The sequence below is a fragment of the Zychaea mexicana genome (assembly GCF_025766255.1).
Source record: "Zychaea mexicana strain RSA 1403 chromosome Unknown BDB00scaffold_33, whole genome shotgun sequence".
Classification (NCBI taxonomy): domain Eukaryota; kingdom Fungi; phylum Mucoromycota; class Mucoromycetes; order Mucorales; family Lichtheimiaceae; genus Zychaea; species Zychaea mexicana.
In genome coordinates this window covers 202153-228760 of record NW_026516696.1, presented here as the reverse complement: position 1 = coordinate 228760, position 26608 = coordinate 202153, and the positions used below count along the sequence as shown (strand labels likewise).

Sequence of the window (26608 nt, the reverse complement as noted above, 5' to 3'; positions counted from 1 at the left end):
GGGCTCTAAACGCTGTCAGAAAACATCTTCTGCTCCGTTTTTCATTGATTACCATTTATTCGAGCTGTTCCATATCAGTCGGTCGATTGCCTCTATCTTGATTCAGTTAGAACATACAGCTAAAAATAATTGGTGTCTAGAACAAACAACTGGTGCAGAATTTCTTCGACACACTGGGAATCATGATTGATGAGCATAGCCCACATACACCTTGCTGTCCAACCTGATCTCGGTGATTTTTTCAAACATGCGTCTAAAAATAAAGAAACGCGCATCATAAGCGAAGTGCAAAGCTTACAAACTGTACGACTTTATAAATTCAATGGGATTACAACAGAGATGGCAAGAGATACTCTACAAAATGAGCATCCATGTAACATTCGCTCAAGTCTTATTACTGCTGCTTACATACGCGGACGACATTCTAAACCTATAGCATGATAGTGGTGCTTCTCAGTGTGGCAGATTGTTGGATGGCATGGAGACATGCGGTCATCAATACTAATAGTGATGCCATGAATTACACCATACTGTATCATGACACCTACTGCAAACGATGGTTCTATTGACAGCTTGGTGGGTAGGTGCTGTTAGTGAAGTCATATGAAGAATGACGCGGATATGTTTTCACTTGGAAGCATGATAGAACAGGCCAACCTCCCATCATTAGGTTCTTCTTTATCTGAGAGCTAAGCACGACATGAGATTTCTTTTATTCGTCATCCTCGTAATTGATGCGGTCATCCACACATAATAGACACATTTGAGATGTGGAATATAGCTTAACGGTAAAGGTGCCCCTACTAATTTTTGGCTGACTTTTTTTTGGCTATGTCTTTGAACTGATTGACAAGGATTATAAGAGACTTTTCAAGTATCCCACAAAGTGGGTGACTCCTAATGAGATAGCCACTCTATTGAAAGGGTTGACACAACGGATGGATGGATTTATCTAAAGATGATGTTAACGGGGAACCATTGTAGATCGTTTTACTCCCGCCTTCGGTTCATATGTTTCTGTTCCTGCCTCCATCTCACAAAAGCTCCCGCTACCGCTATTGTCCAATGCTAAAAAGCTTTATCTGTCTGCACCTGTCTCTTGAATCTTTCTCACAGAAAAAAAGCTGCTCTTACTCGTTCTCGAGCTTTGAACTTGGATACCATTTATTAGAACGTCTGGTCGCTGACGTTTTGGCAGAAGCACATCAGCGAATGACCGATTTAGGTAAAGGCTGAAACGTAATTGCGTTGACGTTGGTGTTGACAATAGTAGACTGTGGATCAACAACACGGTGAAGAGGAGTAGGATAATGATAAAGAACACTGTGAAATGGAATGGGGCGTTTACCCCGTTCGTGAACAAGCATACAGGCAAACACTGCTGGACAAGCTGTCAGTTTGGAAAAGTTTCAAAGAATTGACGGTATGTACTCATGTAAGAATTGCGTGGATAACTTTTGCCCGAATCTATATTGTTGCTTCAGGTCCTTGACAATAAGTGGCTGGAGTGTCCCGTTACTAATGATGCATCTGCTTAAAGTCAGGACGTACTTTTCTCGGTCATGTCAAAGAGAGCTGACCAGCGATGGCGAGAAATCGCTGGACTGAAACTGTGTTCGACTTACAACTAACAGTATAAACGTGATAGTAGGAGGCGTTTGCATGTACAAAGATCCTACTATTAGCGCATAACGCTTTACTAACACAAGGACAAATGCATCTGTTGCAGACGACAATGCCAATCTGAAAATGGAAACAAACATTTGCACCTGCCATAAGCGGGTTTTGAGCTTTTCTTTTTGACGAGTTATCTTTCTGTTGACATACTTACCGTTGTCGCCCTCCTTTTCTCGCCAATTCTATTCTTTACTGCTGCGGTCACTCAATGCCCCCTTCCAAAGGATTAAAAACGTGGCTACGGCCCAAATCAAAACGAGAACAACAGCCTACTGAAACGCCTCAAGAACAAGAAGAACGCGATCTACAACGTGCGATTGCATTAAGTCAACAGTCATTACAGGAAGAGAATGATCAGCGTGCGCGACTCGAGTTATTAGCCGAGCGCACGCTACATTTTAAACCCATGGAGCTCCATCGACACCATGATCAACTCTCCATCGCCAATGGAGAAGAAAACGATCAGTTTGTGACATTATCGAATCGTGTCACTGTCAAAAAAGAAAAGGCTTCTTCTCCTTCGCCACCCACGCCTTCACGAGAACGACAACGAAGAAAAGATAAACAAAAGCAACAGCAAGGACACGAAGAAAAAGAACGGCCATTATCAACACCACCAGCACCACGTTCTAGACAAGAAGAAGTGGAAGAGGAAATTGTGTTTGATACGGCCGACATTGATGCATGGTTAGCGGAAGACAGCAATAACAACGATTACGACTATGAGTACAATTCAGAAACAGATCCACTTGCGTCTAGTCCTCCTTCGCCTTATTTCCATGATTTTGGAACTGAGAAACTTGATGACAGTCGGACGGTTATTGAACAGTCTGCTGAACAGTCTGCTAAAGAAGAAGAAGAAGAAGAAGACGACGACGATTATGAGGATGAGGATGTGGAACTAGTAAGTCGTGAAAAAAAGGATGGAAGGCAAAAAAGAAGGGCGAATGATTGACATTTCGAGTGGGGTTTGCGTGTTAGGAATTGTCATTATGTCCGTTATGTCGTGAGCCAGTCCCACATGCCATGTTATATCAACATACGCTTGGTTGCTCGGGTGGAGTTGACAATGCTGACGACGCTGCCATCACCAACATGAGCAGTAGCAGTAACAAGCACAGGCGACACATCAGCAGCACGTCTACAACAACAATGCCAACCGAAGCAGAACGAGAGAATTTGAGAAAACATAAAGCATCAAAATCAATGGCTGCAGGTGTCTTGCAGGAACAAAAAAGACACAAAAGGTAAATAAATGCATATTCATGAAAGGAGAGTATGAAACCATGTGTCATAACGTGAAAACATGATGTTAGTTTGAACACAAGCGCCACCTCGGCAAGAAGATCTCACGACCATTATTCACCACATGATGCCGAGTTAGAAGGACAGTTTGACACTGCCGGCTTTGGGGGAAACGTGTCTGGACTCAGTTGGGAATCCCGAGGGCAGGCCCGTTATCGATGATACATCTCATGTATACATACAACGCATATCCGTCTATACCCACTCTACTACGCCAACATTCTTATACATCTTACGACCGTATCATCATCATCATCATCAATTAAAGTAATCATCTCATTGACAAGTATGTATCCCACACCCCAAGAACCTGCGATTGAGCCATCTGACGACGAATAGGTGGTACTGAACGTCTTTAGTTTTTAAAAAACAAACATTATTAAATATTCTAAACAACTCCAATGTGTCACGATCCCTTTTTTTTTTAATCTTCACATATGTACATTGTAAAAACAGGGAAAAGATTGGATGTTTGTGTGCGGGTGTGGGTGTGAGGATTGTGTGTGTGTGGTGTATCGGTTGTGCGGATGGGGTGAAGGGGGGGGGTTCTCTAACAATAAAAAAAGCAAACAAATAAAAAAAAAACTAGATCCCTTTTTTTTTAGAGCTATTAAAAAAATGTAGGGAAGGAATGAAAGGAAGGGAAAGAGTATAAAAAACAGATAAGAATGGCCTGCAATCTGTTATCAAAGGAGAGAGAGAGAGAGCAAAGGTATGTTTCTCTCTCTCTCTCTCTCTAAGTGGACGGAGGAGAAAGACGCGCTGATGGAGGTGCAGAAGAGGCGGGCGTGCTGGAGCCAGTAACAGGGCCACCACCATAAGAAGAACCGGTCGCCGTGGTGATGTTTTGTCCAGCCAGTTTTTTGCCCTTGAGCATGTTTTTTAACGCTCTCAGAGCAAATACTGTCAATCCAATACCCGCCCAATCTTCATCGTGCAGATCCCGCAGATCACCCACCGTCATAATGTCTTGGTTTTGTAACTTTTTGATCCATTCGTGTGCCTTGTCGAGGTTCCGATGCGATGCGCGTGCACAGTCTTGCACAAACACCTCAATGTCGGTGTCATCCGAATATTCTGTTCAACATTAATTTAGGGTGAGTAAAAAAAGTGATCAAGGTGGAAACCAACTGGGGGGGAGGGGGGGCAAAAATCCAAGATACCTTCAAGAATACGTGAAACCAACGCATCACGCGCTGCTGGAGAGTTCGCTTCGAATTGACTCTCCTTTTCCAACTTGTCCACATCCACACTGGGTGGCGCGCTCGCCGTGTGCTCCTCGTAAGGACTTTGTTCCTGCGACGCGTGTGGTTCGGGTGGGTAACTGGCCGTTGGCGTCGATACCGCCGGTGCTGCCTTGACAGTTTCCAGCTCAATCTTGTGACGCTCTTGGAGCTCTCGTAAGTTACGCATGGCCTCGCGGTACCGGTTCTCGGCCGAGCGGGCCAGATTCTCAAAGCTCTCGCACTTGGATTCAATATCACGAGCGTGTTCCGTGGTGCGTTCAAGCTCCATGCGAGTACGTTCCAGCTCATGCTGGATCTCGCTGTCGGGACGTGCATCTGTGTCCCTCCGCCAGATCGAGTGACGCGGATGGATCTCCTTCTCAGTCTCGTTGGTTGGTTTGTCCAGATCGCGTAGTATGCGATTGATCTCCTTGGTGATATGATGCTGATATCGCTCTGGGAGGACCTGCTCTTCAATCATTTCCCGCACAACCTGCTCAGCCGTGTCCGTTTCACCGTTGAAATCGAACTTGACCGACAACTTGTCTAATCCCTTAAACACCACCTGCAGCGTCAAATGCACATGTGTAGGATCGGCTGCGAGTAAGACCACATCGGGCTCGACAGCAAGAAACGTATGCTCGAGGATCTCTTGTGCCGAAAGTCTAGGAACATTTTTAAAAATTGTTCTCGGTCAAGAGCGTGCGAACGTGGCACAATAATCTTCCATCCAGCTTCCCAGAAGCACACACCAACTTAACAGCAAATGACGACGAACAACAAGCTTACCTTGACTCTTCGGGACCCAGACAGTTCTCAATGATGCTAAGCACCTCCGGGTTCTGAATTTGTTGAAGGCATGCCGGCTTGACGCCTGCAGAAACTTTCTTGTAGATTTGGGCGGGGTTTCTGCACTCTCCGTAAGGGTATTCGCCCGTAGCCATCTCCAAAAGACACATGCCGAATGCATAGATATCAACCTTTTCACTGTATCCTAGCTCTTCGTACATTTCGGGGGCCATAAATTCCGGGGTACCGATAATGGTGTATTTTTTGCCCATCTTCATTTCAGCCGTACCCATGTCGCCGATCTTGACTTCACCGTGCGCGCCGTTGATAAAAATGTTGTCGCACTTGATGTCGCGGTGAATGATCGGTGGATTGTAGCCGTGCAAGTAGGCCAGGCCCTTTAAAATCTGTCGCGACCATCGCTTTACAATCTTGTTGTTCGGTAGACTCAACTTGCGTATGTACTCGCGCAGCGTGCCCGAAGTCATCAATTCAGTAATAAAGACAAACTCGTTCTTTTGATACCAGGCGTCGTGGAACGCAATGATGTTCGGGTGTCGCACCGATTTCAGAATATCAATTTCGTGCTCAAGATCTTTGGGTGCCGCCTATAGAGTTACAAAAACATGCATGTTGTGAATAAATAGACCTTTTGTCACTCACTAGCTTTTTTTACCGATGAGGTAATGTCGTATTATTATTATTATTATTACCTGCATCGTGTTCCATGCGACCTCATAGCCCTCTTCTCGATCAATCGCCTTGTACACAACCTTGTAAGCGCCCTTGCCAAGCAGCGTGTTTAAGCGCACATAGCGCTTATTTTCTGAGCTTTCCACAACTTGCTCGGAATCATGCGATTTCGACTGGTCAATGATCTCATTGGTATGTGACATGGACAAGCCTCCATACTGGTCAAGGCCATTTTTGTTGTTTGTCAATACTTGCTGTTGACTGGCATAATAAGACGTAGACGACGCTGATGCTGGTCCAGAGGAAGACGGTGGGTGAGGCGGACCACCACCGGCGTGAGGATCGCGTTCCGAGTCCGGTGACGTGGATGGCGACCACTGATGGTCATTATTCAAAGTTTGAGATAAGGGCGCATAGTAGTTACGAAACCCGTCCGTCTCGTCGTCAAGCGAACCGTCTGATGACAAATTAAAGCTAACGTGCTGCTGTTGCTGCTGCTGCTGCTGCTGCTGCTGCTGTTGCGATGAAAAAGATTCCGACATGGCTACACACAACACTGTTGAACCCCACTTCTGTGCGACTTGAGAGGAGAGATGACAATAGAGTGATTATAAAAAAATATTTTTTTTAAGAGGGCCTTTTTTTGCTTGATTTTACTTGGTGACGAATGCAATGAAGAAAAAGAAAAAAAAAAGAGACAACTGGAGAACCGCCTGACTTGAGAATAGCCAGGCTATTGTGTGGAGTTTGGGAGAACGCCACGAAAAGTGAAGAGCGTTAAATCGACAGGAAGGAGATGTGGGAGAAAGAAGAAGAGAAGGTTGGGTTCCGAGGGGAGAAAAGAGAAAATACGCCTGGGTCTCTTTTTTTTTGAACCCTCTCAGGCGCTCACTCATCGGCTCTCTCTCTCTCTCTCTCTCTCTCTCTTCGCACAGTAGTGGGCTGAATCCCGACCCTCGAAGCCACCAACTTAAACTTTTCAGTCTGAGATTAGCTCATTTTGACCGATTCCATTGGCCTAACGGATGATTTCTGCACAAACTTTTTTTTTCCCCTGATAACTTAACAGGAAATAAAAACTTGGCGTTAGCCCATAAAATTTTAGATCTATTTGGGGCTTTTGACTTTTATTTTTATCACGTTATTGGTAAAAGGCAACGTTATTGATCATCTTGATGATGGTGATATCGATGATAGGTTGACTTTTTCATCAACTACGACCCATCCTTCACCAATGACGCCATCTGCACTCCGATTCACATATTTCTGTCTGTGTACACTTTTACTATTGTCTCGACGACACAAAGAAAGTTCCTCTTCTCTTTTTTTAGCGTTCGCTATATCCAGTAATATGTAGCTAGGATTAATTTTTGAATCATGTGTAGCAAGAAGGGGATTTTGGGGAACAGCACAAGTGATACGTTCTTTGATTGGTAGTGTTTTGGATATGCAATGTTTCTAATTGTTTTTGCGTGAGAAGAACTCAGTGTTGCCGAACTAATATTCTAGATATATATTACGCGGTAAGATGTAGTCTCTTCCTAAGAAGACCCAGCCAAGTGTGGAGAAATGCTTTATAACACAGCAGCCTCAAAACTAAATATGCATTACACTATGCTTAACGTGTATCTGACACTCAGATTGCACTTGGAATAAGTTAATTGAAGATGTGTCACGCAAAAAGCGAAAAGTAGCCGGACATAGTACCATGAAAAAAGCAGCGCACGTTTAAAATAATTCACCTCAATGAAGCCTTTCGCGAAATTCGATTGAATTCGAATGATTATATATCCTAAATGGTTGTTCTTTTTCTGTTTGGAAATTATGATAATCACTAGCAGAGCACTTTTATCACAATCGTCTTTTCTCAGTAGATCCTGCCGTTGTAGACATAAATTAACTACATACTACGGATACACTGTCTTTAGTGAGAACAGTAAAATCAACTGGTGCATACGCTTATGACTTTGCAGTCTCTACGATCAAGAACACGGCATGACGATTTATAAGCAGTATAGCTAATGAAGAATGACTATGTGCGCGTGCAGCAGTCGTTTCTGTCAATTTTATTAACCCATGCACGTACATAGTAGGCGGACAGCAGTAAATCATGCATGAACACAAAAGTACCGAGTACTGTACCATCAGACAAACCTTATTATCATTTGTATGCTTTGCTAGCTATATCAAACCTACCCTATAGATTCATAATAATGCTCATGTTGACGATAACAAAGAAGCATTTACCCAAAGCAGTGAACAGCTGAACACAGGAATAACCGAGCTGCAGATTATTGATATATTATTAGCCCTTCTATATATCGACACAACTTGTTATCATACTTGTGTATTTCATTTATAAATAATCTATGGCGGTCAACATAGTGTTATTGAGCGAAGCCACTGTTATGCATGAAGGCGTATTTACGTCTTTGTACTTTTTAAAAAAAAAAAGGCAAGGGAGCATAAGGGGCCTCACGTGTTTACGTTGCACATGTTCACGTTGATAAAAAAAAAGCTGTCAGTAAGTAAATCACATTACGGAGTGTCCGCCCACCTGGACATCGAATTGTTTGTAAATGTGATACATCAGTGAACAGCATGATGTTTCCGTGACAACCTTTAACGAGATGACGTATTAAAGTATCTTACAAGGTCATTATCTTCTTCTCATGAGCATCACGCTAGGTACATATCATAATACTTTGACTGCAAATACTGTACTGGAAAGCGTCATCTATATGCAACAACCGCTTTAGTTTCCAGGGAGGAGAGAAGAAAGCGTGGATACTCATATATATATCTTTGTCTGATCAAGCCATTGACTTTTAAAGTATCTTTAAGAAAGTTGAGTTTCTTTGCTGTCGAGTGGGGACTTGGATTCCAGTCTAGTGTTTGCCAATCGACAATTCCTGTTGGTCTCGCTCAATCAGCTTGACAGACGAACGCTGATGTTGCCCACTGTGTCAATCACAGAAGGCTATCTACTGTTGAATTTGTTACGATTCTCTATACCCAGTCATTATGCGAAACACTCAGTGAGGGAGAGAGAAAGAGAGAGCAGCATCAGTGGTTGGTGTTCTCTTTTCCTTCCTACATATTGCCCCAAAACAGAGCAACTTACTGCTTGGTCTTACTGATATTTCAAGAAAAGATCTAATACTGATAGTTTTGAATCTTTAGAACCAACGGATCAACATCTGTACAGGATAAAAAGAGTACATGGTGAGGTGCACATTTTTCTGGACCAGTCCCTATCTCGCTAAATATCGCAACTCCCTCCCCCCGCCCCCATAGAAAAGAAAGACGTGGGTCTTCTTAGGTAACACTATATGCATTCAATCCAAATACAAGTTATCAATATCAATGGAACAAGCTCGGAGAAAGACCAATGTAAGTTTGAAGATGTTTCTTTTTTGCTATGCTATCCTACTGATGCTGCAACTTTCTCACAAATTTTATGATGGAGTACTTTCGTTTGTAGGGACTGAAAAATATTGAGTATATGACTGCAATAAACAAGTAACAGATGCGTGGAATACTTTGGTAAGTATGAAGGATATTGAGGGTCATAGCGAAATACACCGTAACCAAAGCGCAAGATGGATTCAGGATTTATAGAGTACTTGTAAGACTTCTACAAGTGCCCTTGTATTCATTTCATATCATGTATAATTCCGGATCAAGCTAATAGAATGGCTCCAAGATAGTATGGGCGTTTAAAAAGGGCATTCAGATTGAATTCAAACGTAAAAAGTATCTTTTTTATTGTTATTGAATCTATGTAGCCGTAATGCCCTTATGTGAAAGAAGCTCAATTCTACGCGTCTTTTGCATATAGAGATCACGCATGTGACTGTAAGCACACTTGAGATTCAGAGAGAGGGAGAGACACTAACTGCATCGATGTAAAGCACCGCATAACAATGATGATCGCTCGTATTTGTCGTCGCACATTGCACATTATGTTACACACCAGAACAAGCGCCAGCTGGTCCTTTTGTTGCTGAAATCCAGATATACCAATAGACCAAGTATAATTTAAAATGGAAAAACCTTATATCACCGGAACAGAAAGAAACCGTATAAGTGAAATGATGAATGTAACCAGCTTAAACTGTCGCTGTCCCTCGTCTATTGTTGTCGTAAGTGTAGCAGGTGGCACCTGTAGAAGATCAAGAAATAAGCGAATTCCTTTTTTCTCTCTCTACCAACACGAGAGCTGCAAGAGGCGTAGCATTTTTTGTTTACTGTAGCCCGGATAGGTTTAAAGCACATTATGTACACCCTCTATATTATCTATGCTTTGCTTTTAAACCTATAAAATCCCAGGTAAACGGTTTTTGAGTCACATTTCCATCAACAATAATGGGTTTATATATTCATGTGATTTATCATCCTTGCCAAACATTGTATCTATAAAATTGCACTTTAGTAGGTATTATGATCTCTGATATTTTTGGTGGTGACGGATACGATGGTTTCGATAAGATAAAAGTGAAAAATGAGATGAAATGAAAAAAAGTCCTTCGTTGTTTGGCACTACTATCATTTGGAGCAATTGGCAATTGGTAGGAGGGGGTACTACTACCGATTGGCAAAGGTCCGATGCACAACTGCACAAACTATTTGGCACCAGCTCTGTATGCTTTTCCAGATCTTCAACGATCGAAAAAAAAAATAAAAAAGGTAAATCCCGTCATTGCATTGGAGGTGTTGAAACAGAATGACTCAGGTACAACCCCCATACACAAAACCAGAAAACACTGTCATTCAGGTCAATGAGGGTTGACCAAATCGTAGGCTCCATGGCAACGTGGTAGTCATGAGTTACCATTGTTGTCATAGTGAACAACTCCAAAGTAGGGTTCGCTGGAAAGCGAACGACACGGATTCAGATCGGAAAAGAGCATCCGATACGATAAGAAACGTGAGAATTCTTTAATGCCTGATTATACATAGGTGAGAATAATGACGACGACAAAGACGACGACGACGGTTTATATCTGTAGCACTATCTGCCCGCTTATAACCAATAGCGATCAAAGATCTCTCTTCTTGAATCACATTGGCTATTTTTTTTTATCTGCGTCACTGTTTCACAATCTGCCCGTTTCACCAGTACGTGGTATAATGCACGCTTCCTCACTTACACTTTGGAAAACACCGTGATCCCCTTTTTCGTTTTCGTTGTGGGAAAAAAGAACCAGCACACATGCGTAGCGCTACTACGACCAGGACTATACCAATACCCGGGTTACTCTTCGACAACCCAATTGTGGCGTTTAAATGTCTATACTATCCGCTGCAGGGGGGGGCGGGGCGGGAAGGGAAAAGAGAAAAGAACCTGCACCGGATACATGTATATATGCTTCCTGCAACAAGTACCCTTTACTACAGCACGTCATTTGCCTTTATGTCTTGGTTGTGACATCCACAGCGTAAAAGAATATGAAGAAAACAGGTAAGGTTCTTCTGCTGCTGTTGCTGAAAATTATTGATAACAGGTTTGGAACGGGCGAATTAGAATCCATAGAAGGATGATACGAAAGAATAGCGAAACAAATTTGGAAAGTGTGATAGCAAAAATGTGCCATGTGACCCCCCGTTTTTTTTTTTTTGGGTGTGCGCGTGTGTGCTGCTGCTGTTGCTGCTGTTGCTGCCTGGTGATGGTGTTTGATGTTGCTGATGCTTCCCCGCAGCCAGTAATTTCAGGTATATATACAAAACCATTATAAGCTTGTTTCGCCTCTTTCTTCTTCTTCTTCTTCTTCTGTATTCTTTTTGATTTTGACTCTGTCCTCCTTTCCCTCCCTCTTTGAAAACTCATACTACGAAATGTCGGTAATATCTATCGACATCCAGCCTGAGAGCGATTCAGTCCACCTGTTTAAGGGTGAAAACATGATCCCCAACGAAACGGTTACGCTCAAGGGCCATGTTCAACTCACCTTATTACGGCCTATCCAAATCCGCCAAATCACCATCCAGCTCAAGGGCACTGTACGCAACATTATATCCAACGACATATTACGAAGTACCGAGCCACTGTTCGACGAAAACGACACACACTTGTGGCCTGTGGCCGTGTTACAGAGTAATAGTAACATACCTCTTGTTGATCGCGTGACCCGTCGTGCGTTAAATGCAGCCATGGGCTATACTAGCGCTAGCCAGACAATTGTTCGCGAACAGACCCATTTATTCAATGCCCAGAGCAACTCTACTACGTCGTCGTCGTCTTCAAAAAAATCAGCACCGATAATAGCATTACCAGCTGGGGTAACACGATATCCATTTGAGTTGACTATACCCAATGCCGACCAGTTACCTCCCTCCATACTACTGCCACGCCATTCGATCAGTTACGAGCTCTCGGCAAAGCTGCGCCTTTCTTCATTTCGGGAAATTGCCAAGATGACTTATTGGAACGCCCGGTCCAGTGCCTCGCTTAGCTTCCTGACGAGCAGTGCTAGCACCAGTACTTCCAACAATAAACGAAGGCGACGGTTCAGCCGATCATCTTCATCGTCGGTCTCCACACGAGATTCATCAGCAGAAGCAGCAACTACTTCTCCAGCACCGCCACGGATATTACAAGAACAGCAAGATCAGCAACTAGAAGCACAACAACAGCAACTTGTATTTTCCAAGCAGAAGCAAAAAATGCTACGCACTATCAAGCCGATCCACGTGTTCTGCCACGGCCACGGCAGCTTGCAGATCCTCGAATACCAACAACGGATACGGTACCGCGGATCCCGGGAACGCCACCTACGATACGAAGTTTCCATGGCAAAATATTTGTGTTTACAAAAGAAAAAATTCGATCTTGTGTGTCATTTTTTCCCTCTGCGTGACGAGGCTGCCATTGCTTCCATTGAAGCCCACGTGGAACAAACAGAAAAGTATCCGTACGTCTTTATTTTTTTCGGGCTTATTGCTTAGTGATGGTGTCCGTAATTGCCATCACTGTTATACATCTTTATTGGCGCAGCCATATTTTTTTTTTAAGGAGGTGAAGCTCACAATACTCATATTATGGCAAACAGGTTACGTGCTGGCCGAATCCGGGAATTTGACCCAATGCCGCCTGAAATACTTATTTCCAAATCTTCACGACCGATATGTAAGTTTACCACAGGGACAAAAAATTAATAAGGGGGGGGGGTAGGAAAGGGAGTGAGGCAAAGCACGGCCTACTACTGCCATTTGTTATTTCCACTCCTTGTTTTTCCACTTTGTTCTGCGCCAAGACCTTACATGATCTGACGAGTAACTGACTGAAAACGTTGTTTGTATCACACTAGCCATGAAACGTGTTGTTGATCCAGAACAAGATGACCTTGGCAACCTCCCACTGTCGATTCCAATTGATTCTCTCCATGTCGCTCAAGACGTCGATACCCTCTCATTGAAAATTACACACAAAATCCGTGTTATTGTTCACTTTCGGAACCCCGAAGTGCGCAAAATGTCACTCAGCTTCCCTATTGTCATCGGGACCGTACCTGTCAACCACGGAAACGCTACTATGCCGACAACGACAACCCTTGTAGCACAGGAACATCCGGCTGATTGGGATTATGGCTACTACTATAACGATGACGACGACGATGACTGGATAGACATTGTCGGCGCAGATCAAACTCAGCGGTCGAGCGATTATCATAATAGCAATGACACTAGCAACAACCGTTTGCCCGAGAAATTGCCTACGTATTACGACGTGCTTCATGAAGGGGCCCCGCCTGCTGCGTTTATTGACGATGACCTGTCCCAGCACCCGTCTCTGCTTGTATGAAGGAAAAAAACAAGATCGCTCTGGTAGAAAGGAAAAAAAAGGGTGTTTCGAAGCCCTACGAGTGGCGATGGAAGGATCGACATGTCGCAGCTTCATTTAACTACATAACATGCGGGAAAAGGAAAAAGGACGGTAGCGCATATCATATCATATCTTATTATTAGCAGGCTAAATTTTTTTCGTCGACCCATCTTTGTACCAACATATGTTGTATATATCTAAGTTTATTTCTTCTGCTGAGGGGGCTCTGTGGGCTGGAGGTTACTATACCGGACGACGAAGAGCGCAGACATTTACATACATACTCACATACTCACATACTCAAGGCACGCGCACGAGCTTCCAGGCAAAAAGCGGACCTTTTTGGTCTCTATTTATCGGCTAGTTTTTATATACCATCGAAACCCCGCAATGCCTTCTCATACCATGGCCAGTAGTAATCGCCCCTGTAAATTATTTTGGAACCTGGTCCTGTCACACACCAGATCATCCAGTTGGCTGGATTTGCTATTCATTTTAAAATATATTAAACGCGGGACCGAAATTCGCTGCTATTTTATCTATTATTATACTCCCATATCATCCATTTTCTTTTGTACTTTTTTCTTTTTTTCTGCTTCTCGTTCTTTTTATTTTCTGTATTCTAGTCCATCTTGTTTCAGATATAATGGGTGCCAGTCAGTCCAAGCGAAAAAACAGCCCTCACCTTCATCCACCGCCAAGAGATCTACATCTGAGCAACAGCAACAGTAGCAGTGAAAGTAGCAACAATAGTGTCAAATACCGTCATCATTCTGCAGAGCCACCATCGCCCACCCGCCAACGGTCAGCATCTTCATCACACAGTCGACCTACTTACAGTGCAGCGTCCCAACGAGCTGTCAGTTATGGATCCATGCGACCACAACATCCTTATCCACATCAGAGCACCGTAGCGCCATCAATACCAACAGCAACAGCACCTCCACCCTTAGCCAGTCAGCGAAGACGCACAATGCCGGGACTTGTCAGGCGGCCTGATGATTACGCATTACATACCGATAGTTTCTACCTTCCTCAAGACTGGGATGCAGAAGACCGCTTCTTTGCAGTAAGCATATTTTCCACTATTCCTATAAAAGACATACCATGTACTGCTTCTCTAACTATCTATCTCCTTTCTGATTGTGTGGACAGGCTCACCTCGCTCTGAAGCGGATATTTGGCGAGTATGTGTGATCATTCGAGAAAAAAAAGAAAAAGATAGGGTGGCACTCTATTTAATCGCAAACTGTCGTCATAGGCTGACCCATCACTCTATTTCTTCTTGTTACAGGAACGTGGCACCCAGTGTGCAACCCAAACTCAAGCCAGGAGCGCGAGTAGCTGAGATCGGCTGTGGAAATGGCCCTTGGATCATGGTATGACAACTGAAGGGTGTACGCTGTGAGGGAAAGAGAGCTTGGGCGCGGAGGAAAGGAAAAACAAATCTTATGCATAATCTTGGCTCTCCTTCTGTCGTCGATTGGATGGGCATCTGAGTGGCATTACAATTGTCGCGGGCGGGGATAATATGAATATTTTATGTTTCCGCGTGGTGGCGGCCTTCAATCGTGCGTACTACCCACATTCTATAAAATATACACTCACACAAAGCACAAAACCATACGCACTTAATGTAGGACATGGCAGCACAATATCCAGAATGTCAATATTTTGGTATTGACACGCCTGCTGATCTTTCTCCGTCGCCCCAATTGATGATGCTCACCAATATTCGGTTCCATGCGGTGGAGCTAAACAAAGGCACCCTTCCCTTCCCCGCAAATAGCTTTGATGTGATCTATGGTCGAGCCCTGGGTTTTCGGTTCGGGGTCTCCTGCTGGGCACAATTGTTACGCGAGATGCGCCGTATTCTTAAGCCCGGTGGCGTTATCTACTTTCACGAAGCCCATTTCCAACCACAAGGTTCTGTCATGATCGACTCATTTGCTGAAACACGTCAGTCTTTTTACTACTCGCTCTCTTTATTCCAGTGGATATATACAAAAAAAAATTAATCACCTGAGTTAATCTTATATATATATCTATGCTCATAGTAAAAAAGATCGCGGATGGTGTTGACAAGGATCTAGATTTGGCACCTAAAATACCCCAGGTGTTGGATAACGAAGGCATCCAGGTTTTAGATCATCGAGAAGTATCGATTGATTTGGGTAATGACTGCTCTGTGTTTATTGGATAATATCAAGTCTTACCCACTCACCGAAAATCCTCTATTACATAACCATCCTCATAGACCGGAACGATAAAATAAGTGAGGAAATGATGGCAATACTTTTACGAGCATTCGATCTAGTGGCACCTTACTTTGCACCGCTCATGGGATTAGATGAGGATGAATACGAACAACGAGTGGAAATGTTTTGTGCACAATGTGTAAAACACCATACCAGACTCGACTGGCACTCGTATGTATGCGTGCCTGCGTCCTTTATGTTATCCAACTCATAATTGCACAGCCCGTAGTAATACCCCACAGTTTTTTGTTGTATTTAAAGCCAAGTTCTTCCTCCTTTCTTGTTAGTTTTCTACATGCACACACAGACGCACACCTTTCTTCATTGCACATCCACTCATATAGCACAGCACAGCCTTTCCTTACCTTATATATATCTTATAATATAATCACCTGCATCCCTGTATTATTATTCCTAGTATCTTTTTTTAACAAACTTCTTATAATACTTCTAGTACAAGAATGGAAAGTATAAACAAGATATTTATCGCTCGATGACGAATTTAATGATTTCCTAAATTATCTTTTTATCATATCGGTAAAAGTGCAACAACCTACTATGCATATTACGCGTGGCTTTCGTAAGAGAAGTTAGCCGTTTATTCTTTCAAAAGTAGGATCTATTTTTGTATAATCTATGATATTTCTTCGTAAGCTCTCATTATCATAGATTTTTAGAGCGATTTAATAATATTACAATCTTTCAAATATATATATTTACGTGTATAAACTATGGTTTTAGTAAAGCAAACGATAAGTATATAAATTTTAGCCATTAGTGGATTTAATGTGACATAACTATTTATCGTACAAACATTTTCCTGGGATTACTGTCGTTTTATTGAATGAAAACCAACTGCCGCTCGCTACTACAGTACTACATTACAAAATCAGACAAAGTGCTCATTGTTGGCTAGTCTTTGTGTTTATTTTTACTCTTTTGCATAGTATTGACACCACATTAACTGTAACACGGAACTTGAGCAGTAATAGGATCAAAGCGTACGCAATGAAAGAAGCAAGTCCAACGAAATACATGAGTTCCTTATGCTTTGAATGCATTTGGGATTTTGATTATGAGAAGCAATGTGGTAGCCAACTTACTGACAGCTACTAATAGGCCCTATAATTTATGAAAGGAATGAAGAAGTTTATACGAGTTTGAAAACTCTAATGACAAAAAGATTGCTTTATATTGACGGGTTTTATTGCTGTGTATATCAAAGTATAACCATTGCTCCTAATAGCTCTTAATACAAATGGATTGACACCATTTAATTCTTTTTTTTTAGGATTGTGCGCGGACGAAAAGGTACGCCGTTACCCTGTGGATTGGCCCGTACTTGATTTTTTTTCTTTGTTCTTCTTGGCTTCATGTATGCATGAACGCAACGTGTTGTAGTTGAGCTAAGCTAAGGAATATAGGGAATGGTGTTGCTTAACGTTGAGCGCCGCTTTCGCGCTTTCCCGGGTAGTGGGGAGGGACGCTGCTGACGAGGTTTCCTGGGTGTGTTCCTGGCATAGTGACGGATATATTTCTGCTGTGTTTATGGATAGAGAAGCTGGTTGTGGAAAGGTCTTTGGGGAGATTGGATGAAATTTTCAGTAAAGAGTCATGGAGGGTATTTATATCTTTTAGCTCAATTGTAGTCAATAAGGGTCCTTGAAATTTTGATCGCTCTTTATTAACTTTCCTTACTCCATTTTCAATGGTGCATTATCTTGATGACAGTCATTATGTAAGCTCTTTTCATGCAACATAATTAGCTTCGTTCGCTAATAATACAAGATAACAACAAGTATAGATCTTATAGAGGAAAGTCGGCCAATAGCTCTTTTAAGAGACCATTAGTGAAATATACTGTTGTCAAAATGGCTTTTAAGATTCGTTGCTCATACTAAATGTCTGATAAAATTAGCATCTTCCCGTTATATACTACTGTTACAAACAATGACCTTTTTTTTAATGCTGTCGCTGTCATCAGGAACAAATTCAGTTACGAGTGATATATGCGGACGATAGTAAACGGGAACACTGATCATATATAAAAACATGTACATTTCTCTTTGTTTGCTGCATTGTACAGTATGTGAGGATAAAAAGAAAGTTCCTCGCTGTTAATTACAGACACTCATTGTAAGCAATGATGCTGATGAAATCTCGCATTGTTCGGAGAAAGATACACAGCACTACAGCGTATTTTCTTGGCAACAATGACGACTGAAAATTGCGGATGCCATTTGTCGTCAGCTAGCAAATCGGTACTTGAGTCTTTCAATGTCTTGGTATTCATATAGCAAAGGGTCCTACTGTATATAAGAGAGTTAATAAAAAATTTCTACTCGAGAACAAACTTGCGTAGAAGTTCATAATCTCATAAGTGGTCGATACAAATTTTTTTAATAGTCTAAGGTAAGTTGCGGCTTTTCTTTGTTTCGTGTTTCCTTGTTGGGGGAAAAAACTATGTGCACTGATAGCCATCAATCATAAAAGCACACGCATGCATAACCAATGAATCGCATGTGTTGATGCCATCCTCCGAAATCCACCCCAACAATGCAATATTCTCAAACATACAAGAGAAGATTATAGAAATTTCACGTAGCATACTTTATACATATGGTAAGGTCAGCATTATGCAACAAATGCAGTTTAGTAAAACAGAAAGTTTTAGCAAGCCTTTTTTTTTTATTCTTGAAAACTGTAAAGCATTCTTCTTGTTGTAGCATGCAAGCTGTTACTGCACTCCCAAGTCGCTGACAAAAACTTTGTCAGAAGGCGAGAAATGTTGCAGCAGATCCAATGGCGATGATGAAAGCAACAAATATAAGAGCTTCTATGAAGCAGAAATAAAACCACGACCACGCCCTTGAATAGCCAGCACCGGATCGCGAGGATGGATGGTGTATGACAGGAGGATTACTTGGGCAGCACATAATTCGGAAAAGTTAACGAAAAAGAAAAATGACAAATCAGAAATAGCGGACGCAAAGGAAACAAAAGGCTTTTGTTGTTGATGCTTGTTTTTTTGAGTGGGGAAGGGTGTATATGGTGCAGTGCTGCCACCAGATGCCTCAACTAATTATATTCTGTTGTCAGTACGGGTTGAATCCTCGTGGGTGTATCAGTAATTTCACAGCACATATTGCTCCATTGTTGCGAACATGTATTTCATCACAAGATACCCGTGCAACGGCTACACTGTTTCTGTTGAGTAAAAAGTTTTTAAGGGCAAGATTTATTGATTTGTACAGTATGTAGAAATGAAACATATGTGAGGAAGACAGTGTATTATAATTTTTAGCTCGTTATACATTGGAGATAGGTGCGTTTCTTTTGAGTGTTCATGTCGGCTCTCCCGCCAGTAGATTCGCAGCAGCACCGATAGCCAGTATAAAGACAGCAAAGATGAATGCTTCCAAGAAACGGTAGCGGGTTGGATATGGTTTGCTTGGATTGTTACTAGGAGCACAGCACATGTCGATGACGGTAGTTTTGGTGTCGATTAAAGGGGAAGCTGATGTAATAGCAGCAAAAGGTACTGATAGTTTGTAAGAGCAGAGGAAAGAAAGATTGTAAGTTGTTTCCCAGGCAGGTTTTTTCTCCGAATGGCAGTCTATTTATATACAACTGTGCATTAATGTTGTAGTTAGCTTGTAATAAAAATCCATTGTCCTGTGGTAATTGTATCTTCTTTACTTCATTACCTACTGTACTTTGTATCCGTATTTACTGCTATGCATAGCATCAATGACCGCGATAATGTCGTCAGTAGCAGGTAGATGTTCTAAGGACCAAATGCTCGCTCGCAACCGATATAGAGTACTATGACTTGCTTCGACCAAGGATTTTAATGACTTTTGTTTTCAGCATAAATAGTGTATCATATGATAACCTGTTGCATTCTTTTTCACTTTGAATGAAGAGTATTTACATACATTTCTCGCTTGAAAACGAGACTTTGTATCCGTTTATATTGGCAATACCATAAAAACTAATGTAGCTATTTCTGCTAAAAGTATATGGCTTATCCAAAGTAAACCCGTCTGCCGTCTTTAGCTCCTAGGGCCACTCCACTTAAATGCTTCGTTATTTGTAGAAATCACTGTTTCCTATGACTGGATATCTCAACATAACATCATGCACATTTTATTTTGTAATTTATACGCCAAGGTAATGCTGTCAGAGACAGCCAACGGCAAACGCGTAACACTATGATCCGGTGTCCCAAACGGCTCTCGGCCAAATCTTTAAAAGCTAATAACATCATATCCATCGATTATTTCTATCGTGAACATACCCGCCAGCTCGTTTTTGGTTTCCTGATGCTAGATGTAGCTCATAACAGCGAGGAAGCGCCAGCGGGGAATATAAAAACAAGTGTTCCGTGTAACTCTATTTTAGACACTTCCTGCTTTGTAATCTCTTGAAGTAGGCGCTCCGTACAACTAAAGTTAAAACACCTGATAGTAGACTTCTGCTTTCTTTTTTATCGAAGCGTTGCATACAACTTTAACTTGAGTTTTTCGTAATGAACTTCTACCTCGAATATATAATTCAAGCATTGTTGTATCCGGAGAATCAGGACATCAATCAGGTTCCGCAATGACAATTTCTCTATCATAAGTTCAACATTTATACATACACAGAAATACATGAAAAAGGGTTTTTTTTAACTCGCCCATTCGCCTCACTTAGACTAGATCCAAGGCCAACTTCGGGACCAAACGCGAAACAGAAGGCAATGATAACGCCGGAAGAGCTTCGAACTCGTAAAGATCCCCTTGGTAACTGCTGGAACGTACCAAGGAACGGTACGCTAATACAATAAATTGATAGCTTTTTTTAAATTATTAATTTGGTTGATTTGACTTGATGGAAGTGATGTATGGGCGAATGGGCTTGATCATGAAAGTGCATGGCAATGAACATTGATCTTGTTCCAACTGAACTGACCAAAATTTCGGGGTACACGTGGTTTTACAGAAATATCATCATTGAACCGAGAAAATATGGAAATAAGGAGATATGATTGCATTTTTTGAAAAGGGTACTAGTGATAGTAATAGTATTAACAACAGTACAGCATTGCTATCATCTTTAATGGCTTATTATTCATTATCTATGACGTATATACACCATCAAACGCTCCTTTTTTCCACGCTCCAGCAAATATCTTTTATTCTTGCAATACCACTTTGCTGATGCCGATATTCTTCATCTTCTCCAAACAGACACACACGGACACAGCAACACGCCTTTATTTCATCATTTGCGGCTTATCCTCCCTTTTTTTTGGTGCTTTTTATACCCCTTACCCCAACTTCCCTTGATCAACAGAACAATTAAAACAATGTAAGCAACTAGTTTAATTCGCTATTGTTGCAGAGAAAGATCTGTCATTCTCTGTTGTCGGGTTTTTTGCTAGAATCTACTACCGCTATAGATCGGGTACATGTTCAACAAATAGAGGTATGTTTTGTTTTGCGGTATGATAGAACATGTAGCTATAACACAAAAAAAGTTACTACAAATATTTCAAAGAAAAAGACACGTATAAAGAGGAAATACAAGCTGGAGACTATATAAAAAAACAGTCAACTAGTTTATGTCGGTTTATTCGTCCTGTTTCTTGCTGTCACTATCATAGCATTGCCATCACTACTTTTTTCCGCTTCTTGGAGTGTCGACGACGAAGTTATGATACTTCTTTTTCATCCTTTCTTGTTCTTCTTCTTCCGTGGAAATATTGTCACTTCTGATTTCTCCCACTCCATCTTCTTGTATACGTCGCTAAGAAAAAACAAGATCATCCAAACTGTTGATAAAAAGCCATGTAGTCTCACCAGAAACTCTTGCTCTTCTTGTGACCCTTAAAGAAAATATTACTCAAAATGTTATAGATTACAAACTTGAGCTAGATGGTATTCGGCCTGTCGGCTTTCGAGAGCGACCAGTGCTCGATGTATTTCCTGTACATTTGGGTAACGGATACACGCAGTATAGTTAGAATGAAAAAGTATGGTGACTTTGGTATCTTTATTCCTGTCTGCTGAAAAACAACTCATCGCCACTCAGCACCCTCCACCAGTAGCAGCCATTGACTGAAACACTCACAGATACTGCAATCGCTTCTGGTAAAAAAATGCTTACCTGGCGTTGGTCAATGAGCGTGCTCCGCAGGTCCCAAAACAATTCATCAATGTGCACTCGCTGTTTGCGGAGAGTTTCAATAATTACTTTAAGCTATCAGTAATAAAAAGAAGGGACAATGACGAGTACTCGAGTTAACTCTAGCCATACACTGATATACTGTTTATCCCAAACGATTTCTCTTCATCATAAAAACCAAAAGCCGGTGAAATAAGGGGAGCTCCTTTTTTTACCTCTTCCGTTCTTCTTAATGGTTCAATTCCTTCTATTGTTTTATTTTGAACACCAGTCGCTGAAGACGGTCCACCTGCTCCTGATGACGGCTCAGAAGCTGCTGCTGATGTTAAAATACCGGTATTAGGCGCAGTAGAGGAGGTCGCGGGAACGAACAATGGCATCGTTGTTTTTATTGTTTCTGTTGTGCGTTGAAAAAGGGTGACATGGAATACGGCGCGAAAGAGGATGTACAAGATAAAATAAAAAGCCAGAATGATGAACAGGGTTTGAAACCAATGTTCGTGTTCTTGCACCTGGCGCTCCGTCCACATCGTAGAATTGGAGGAGAGGCTGGGTGGAGTGAGAGGGTAGAGTTTACTTTTCAAGCTGTTGACCTGAACAACGGATCTCTTTATACAGTCTTCTTCCTATGTGAAATTGCTCGAAAACAAGTACGTAAATCATGCCGCTCGTTCATGTTGTGGCGCTCCCAAAATAGAAAGTTGTTAGTATCTTTTCACTCATTGTTCCTCTACTTCCCTGCGACCTGTTTTTTCGACCGCTATTGTCAGTGAGCAAAGAATCCAAAAAACTTGATGATAACGAGACTGGGGTGAGAAGCAAGGTCATTGTCAATAAGTAATTGATGGACGGTAGCCCAGCAGTATTAGGGGTCAGTGACAGCCCTATTGTTGCTGGAGTGACAAAGTACATAACATTACATTTCTACAGTGCAATGACATATTCCTTCAAGTATTTTGAAAGTTAGTCTATTTTTATCCCCCAAAAAATTGTCACAATCACATTTGGGTTTTTCCAGACAAAGTCAAAAGTGTGAATAGATTTATATTGTATTTATATATATGAAGAAAGGAGAAAAAAAAATTGATTTCAGCTCTTTCTGTTTATGTTATACTGTATGCATGTAATGTCACGGATTGACCCGTACAGTAGTGCACTCTGGTAGGGAACATTATCGGACTCGGCGAAAGAGAATTATCTATCTGATCGCTGGATAATACCAGTCGGAGAACTTTCCATTAAGGATCCAACGAGCGAGAAAGCAGATTCTATGTGAAACTGGACTATGGAGTTGGGAAACTACGACGACGGCGACGACACTAAGAAAAAATAATATTGGATATGCAAGCGTCTAGTAAGCGTCCCTGCGAAAGCAAAGTAAGTGTCCAATTTTTTTGCAAACAATAATACGTATAGCAGCAGAAAAAGCTAATGATTGCCTGGTATATCTGTTTTAATCCGATGACATCAGTGCGACATCACGTTTCGATTGCATTAGCGTGAATTTCTGCTCCAGAAAAATATAGCTAATAACTTCCTCGGGCAATTTCTGTATTTCTTTCTCTCCATTGCCGCTTTTCTTCTTCTTTTCTTTTCTCTTCTACTTTTCTATTCTGTCTTCTCTCATTGAAGGAAAAACGTAATGCGTCCAGCTATCACAACAACAACAACCAACGTACTGCGACCGTTCGCCAGCATTTCGCGCCGGTCTTTGTATCAAACTACCTGTGTGCGATCCGGTAAAATCTATGCCCAAACATTGCAGTGCCGCACGTGGTGATGGCGACTTGTTACTGACACAATGCTCCGTGTTGTTAAATATGATGCAGACAAAGACGACGGTTCCCATAAGGTGGCGAAAAAGCACGTTGGCAAGATTCGAGACGAAGAAGCAAACAAGGAAAAGCATCCATCGCCTATTTCCCCCGAGGCACGCGAAAAGTTGTCGGAAATGGAGAAGAAGGCCGACGAGCACGATAAAAAGTCAAAGCAATAACAATAATAAAAGAGATTCCCGCGTGTTTTGTGTATAGAAATCGGTTATTGTGGTTGCGTGTGTTTATGAATTATAGAATGTATGTGTATGTGTGTGGTTGATTCGTTTGTGAGTTTGTAGTGAGTATATGCTAACAAGATAAAAGAAGGAAAAAGTTGGAAAACTATGTACACGTCAGAGAAATGTTGACTATGAAAGGTGAGGAACGCATGAATGTTTGGATTGTAAGCTATTGGTGGCGTATCGATCCTGGTGATGTGGGGCCTGTTGAGCAAAGTGATGAAGAAGAAGCGGGGGTGGTTGGGCAAGGAGAGGTCGAAATTGAAAGAGTGATTAGCATTCTACGACGTAGTAAAGACGCCGGTGGTAGAAACGACCATGACGAATAGGCCCCAGATAATGAGCAGACCTGCTGCAATGTCAAGTATGATTGGATAGATATGCTTGGAAGGGGAATCAATCAAGGTATCAGCTTCGTCTTCTGTCAATTGCTTGTTCAACAGAAGAGACGAGCGGCGGCCGGCAAACAGATAGGCGGCGCCGGGAATAATGTAGGCGAGAGTCGTTGCTGCAAAGCCCCCAACAAGAGCGTAGACCTTGCCGAGACTCTGCACGGTAATACCGAAGTACAGCAATGTGCCAAAAACGACAACGGTGACCACGAAATGCTCGAGTTTGCTCGGGTGACGGTCAGCTGTTTCCAGTCCGATCAACTTTTGGGTACACTCGCGTGTTGGATAGAACCCCATTCTATATATACCCAGAAAAGGCACATTGCATGCAAAATCAGCATAATTATTCTGCACACCAAGCAACTCCAACCCCACCTCCCCCTTATGCCCGTACAAAAAAAAAAAAGAGATACCACATCTCTCCACCATCTTTTTTCTTTTGGCTTTTTAGGGCGCATTCCATCTAAAGACCCTAACCTCCCTTCCCGTCCGCCTCACACGCGCATTGATGATTAAGCAAAGAAATACACTCACGGGATCGTAAGAATCATGCTAAATCCAAGCGCAAAGCGCCCAATATTGATAATTCCGTCATCTGGTGCAAAGTTGAGAAACAGATTGGAGTAGACCTTGTCACCAAAAGAGAGATATCCGACCAAAGCAAACATGATCGTGACGGTCCAGCTCATAACAGTGGCGGTGACCGTCGTCCAATACCATGCCCGTGAAGACTGGTTCCGCTGAGATAAGTAATTATTGAAGGCCACGTGTGGGCACGCAAACGCAAAGGCGATGATGCCAAGGGCGCCAAATACGTCAGGACCTGTCCAGGTGATGGGCATGACATAGTCGTCAGGTATGTACACAGGTGCTCGTATAAGAATGACAAGAATAATGACAGGGATGCACAAGACTGAAATCACCGACCATCGTGCAAGTGCCCCGATCGATCGTGGAAGATTTAGTGGGAAAACCTATTACATTAATAGTGTGAGAAAATGACTACGCAGTACATGCACACTGGTTTCGCAAGTATTTTTTTTTCTCCTTTGGGGTGTTTCTACAATGAAGAAGACACTTACAAGGAATAATGAGATGAGGCATACAATGAGTTCACGACTGAGATTATAGCCTGGGAAATACAGGTTTATCAAAACCGGCAAGGTATCTCCCATTACTAGAAACGTACAATACCATGACATCAATAATAGAAAATTATGTTTATCAGACAAGTCGACAACTTGTTTTTTTACCAGTGCCAAACAAAAAGCAAGAGACAAGTGGGCCACTTACAGATAAAATAACTAATGGTGATTCCGACCGACTGTACGAGTAGAGTGATATTGAGAAAGTAGTATCCTGACCGTCCCATCAAGTATTCGGTCAAATCAGCGTATTTGTATATCTCCACCCGACGGCCGGCCATAATGAGCATGTACAGGCCAAGCTGTGAGATGATAGCGACAAGCACCGAGACAGCAATGCCAAAGATAAAGCCGGCATGATAGATTGCGAATGGGATGCCAATAATACCAGCACCCACAGTTGCATTGACAAGGTTGAACGATATCTCAAGTCTATTCCGTGTGCCGTAACCTGGTCGTGCTGCTTGATAAAGGTCCTGTTGAGCTTTTATCAGTGTTACTTCTGGTGTTAAGGCTTCATGATCTGGCGGTAACGTCGGCGTAGTAGTAGTAGTAGTTGCTGGAGTGCTGCCGTACAGAGGCATGAAAAAAAAAGTACAAAGAGTCGTAGAGAAGGGTGGGGGAGAGGAGGGAGGTGTAGAGAAAGAGAAAAAGAGATAAACGAAATTAAACCCACACCCCGCGAATTGAACACCGCGATTTTAAAGGCATCGGGCTGCATCCGACGACCAAAATGACGACAACTGCGAACAGCTCAATGCAAAGCCAACATAGAGAGAGAGACCTGTGCATATGATCACACTCTTTTATTTTCCTCGTCTCACTATGCAGGGCTAACTTTATAGTTGATATATACAACAGCCACAAACTGCATTTTGTCTTTCTGTACTTATCACTATATGAAAAGAGATAACACAGTATATATGGTGTGAAAAATGACTCATTTGGTTGAAAAGCATGCATCAAGGACCAATTAGAATTCAGTGCGTCAAGAAGAATAATGAATGCAGCCCTTCTAAAAACTCTATTACTATTTTCTTTTATGTAGCATTATATACAAGTAACTATCGT

At 42.1% G+C, this 26608-nt stretch overlaps 8 protein-coding genes across 8 annotated transcripts; 4 read left to right on the top strand and 4 right to left on the bottom strand.

Annotated features, from left to right (window-relative positions):
• Window positions 1-1885: 1885 nt before the first annotated feature.
• On the top strand, window positions 1886-3144 carry BDB00DRAFT_787692 (uncharacterized protein; the record flags this gene model as incomplete). The annotated part of the gene is made up of 3 exons (XM_053120722.1): window positions 1886-2581; window positions 2659-2924; window positions 2994-3144. 3 exons carry the CDS (start codon window positions 1886-1888, stop codon window positions 3142-3144), a joined length of 1113 nt encoding a protein of 370 aa, XP_052980064.1.
• A 574-nt stretch (window positions 3145-3718) lies between these two features.
• BDB00DRAFT_872040 (kinase-like domain-containing protein) lies at window positions 3719-6232 on the bottom strand (the record flags this gene model as incomplete). Its single annotated transcript, XM_053126907.1, has 4 exons — window positions 3719-4059; window positions 4146-4873; window positions 4998-5605; window positions 5711-6232. The coding sequence occupies 4 exons, from the start codon at window positions 6230-6232 to the stop codon at window positions 3719-3721; spliced, it is 2199 nt and encodes a 732-aa protein (XP_052980063.1).
• Window positions 6233-11460: 5228 nt separating this feature from the next.
• BDB00DRAFT_354920 (uncharacterized protein) lies at window positions 11461-13597 on the top strand. Its single transcript, XM_053117059.1, has 3 exons — window positions 11461-12604; window positions 12743-12819; window positions 13001-13597. Exons 1-3 carry the CDS (start codon window positions 11529-11531, stop codon window positions 13492-13494), a joined length of 1647 nt encoding a protein of 548 aa, XP_052980062.1. The 5' UTR covers window positions 11461-11528; the 3' UTR covers window positions 13495-13597.
• A 470-nt stretch (window positions 13598-14067) lies between these two features.
• BDB00DRAFT_821638 (S-adenosyl-L-methionine-dependent methyltransferase) lies at window positions 14068-16231 on the top strand. Its single transcript, XM_053123408.1, has 6 exons — window positions 14068-14584; window positions 14671-14702; window positions 14810-14894; window positions 15156-15474; window positions 15573-15689; window positions 15773-16231. The coding sequence occupies exons 1-6, from the start codon at window positions 14162-14164 to the stop codon at window positions 15985-15987; spliced, it is 1191 nt and encodes a 396-aa protein (XP_052980061.1). The 5' UTR covers window positions 14068-14161; the 3' UTR covers window positions 15988-16231.
• Window positions 16232-18399: 2168 nt separating this feature from the next.
• BDB00DRAFT_821636 (uncharacterized protein) lies at window positions 18400-18981 on the bottom strand. The gene has a single exon (XM_053123407.1). The coding sequence runs from the start codon at window positions 18707-18709 to the stop codon at window positions 18545-18547; it is 165 nt and encodes a 54-aa protein (XP_052980060.1). The 5' UTR covers window positions 18710-18981; the 3' UTR covers window positions 18400-18544.
• A 2417-nt stretch (window positions 18982-21398) lies between these two features.
• Window positions 21399-22884, bottom strand: BDB00DRAFT_928730 (uncharacterized protein). The gene is made up of 4 exons (XM_053128936.1): window positions 22160-22884; window positions 21927-22019; window positions 21686-21745; window positions 21399-21566 (listed from the first exon to the last, which is right to left on the bottom strand). The coding sequence occupies exons 1-4, from the start codon at window positions 22472-22474 to the stop codon at window positions 21435-21437; spliced, it is 600 nt and encodes a 199-aa protein (XP_052980059.1). The 5' UTR covers window positions 22475-22884; the 3' UTR covers window positions 21399-21434.
• A 702-nt stretch (window positions 22885-23586) lies between these two features.
• Window positions 23587-23940, top strand: BDB00DRAFT_872036 (uncharacterized protein; the record flags this gene model as incomplete). The annotated part of the gene is made up of 2 exons (XM_053126906.1): window positions 23587-23683; window positions 23774-23940. 2 exons carry the CDS (start codon window positions 23587-23589, stop codon window positions 23938-23940), a joined length of 264 nt encoding a protein of 87 aa, XP_052980058.1.
• Window positions 23941-24281: 341 nt separating this feature from the next.
• On the bottom strand, window positions 24282-26121 carry BDB00DRAFT_787687 (transmembrane amino acid transporter protein-domain-containing protein; the record flags this gene model as incomplete). The annotated part of the gene is made up of 4 exons (XM_053120721.1): window positions 24282-24690; window positions 24927-25366; window positions 25475-25569; window positions 25686-26121. 4 exons carry the CDS (start codon window positions 26119-26121, stop codon window positions 24282-24284), a joined length of 1380 nt encoding a protein of 459 aa, XP_052980057.1.
• Window positions 26122-26608: the final 487 nt, after the last annotated feature.

Bases quoted from the DNA above. Each gene is read 5' to 3' on its own strand.
- BDB00DRAFT_928730 (XM_053128936.1), bottom strand. From the start codon at position 22,474: ATGTGGACGGAGCGCCAGGTGCAAGAACACGAACATTGGTTTCAAACC. The intron at 22,020-22,159 runs GTAAAAAAAGGA...TATTACTGATAG, and splicing joins CATTAAGAAGAACGGAAGAG to CTTAAAGTAATTATTGAAAC. The intron at 21,567-21,685 runs GTTTGTAATCTA...GTTTTTTCTTAG, and splicing joins CCGAATACCATCTAGCTCAA to CGACGTATACAAGAAGATGG.
- BDB00DRAFT_821636 (XM_053123407.1), bottom strand. From the start codon at position 18,709: ATGTGCTGCCCAAGTAATCCTCCTGTCATACACCATCCATCCTCGCGA.
- BDB00DRAFT_354920 (XM_053117059.1), top strand. From the start codon at position 11,529: ATGTCGGTAATATCTATCGACATCCAGCCTGAGAGCGATTCAGTCCAC. The intron at 12,605-12,742 runs GTACGTCTTTAT...TATGGCAAACAG, and splicing joins GAACAAACAGAAAAGTATCC to GTTACGTGCTGGCCGAATCC. The intron at 12,820-13,000 runs GTAAGTTTACCA...GTATCACACTAG, and splicing joins CAAATCTTCACGACCGATAT to CCATGAAACGTGTTGTTGAT.
- BDB00DRAFT_821638 (XM_053123408.1), top strand. From the start codon at position 14,162: ATGGGTGCCAGTCAGTCCAAGCGAAAAAACAGCCCTCACCTTCATCCA. The intron at 14,585-14,670 runs GTAAGCATATTT...TTGTGTGGACAG, and splicing joins CAGAAGACCGCTTCTTTGCA to GCTCACCTCGCTCTGAAGCG. The intron at 14,703-14,809 runs GTATGTGTGATC...TTCTTGTTACAG, and splicing joins CTGAAGCGGATATTTGGCGA to GAACGTGGCACCCAGTGTGC.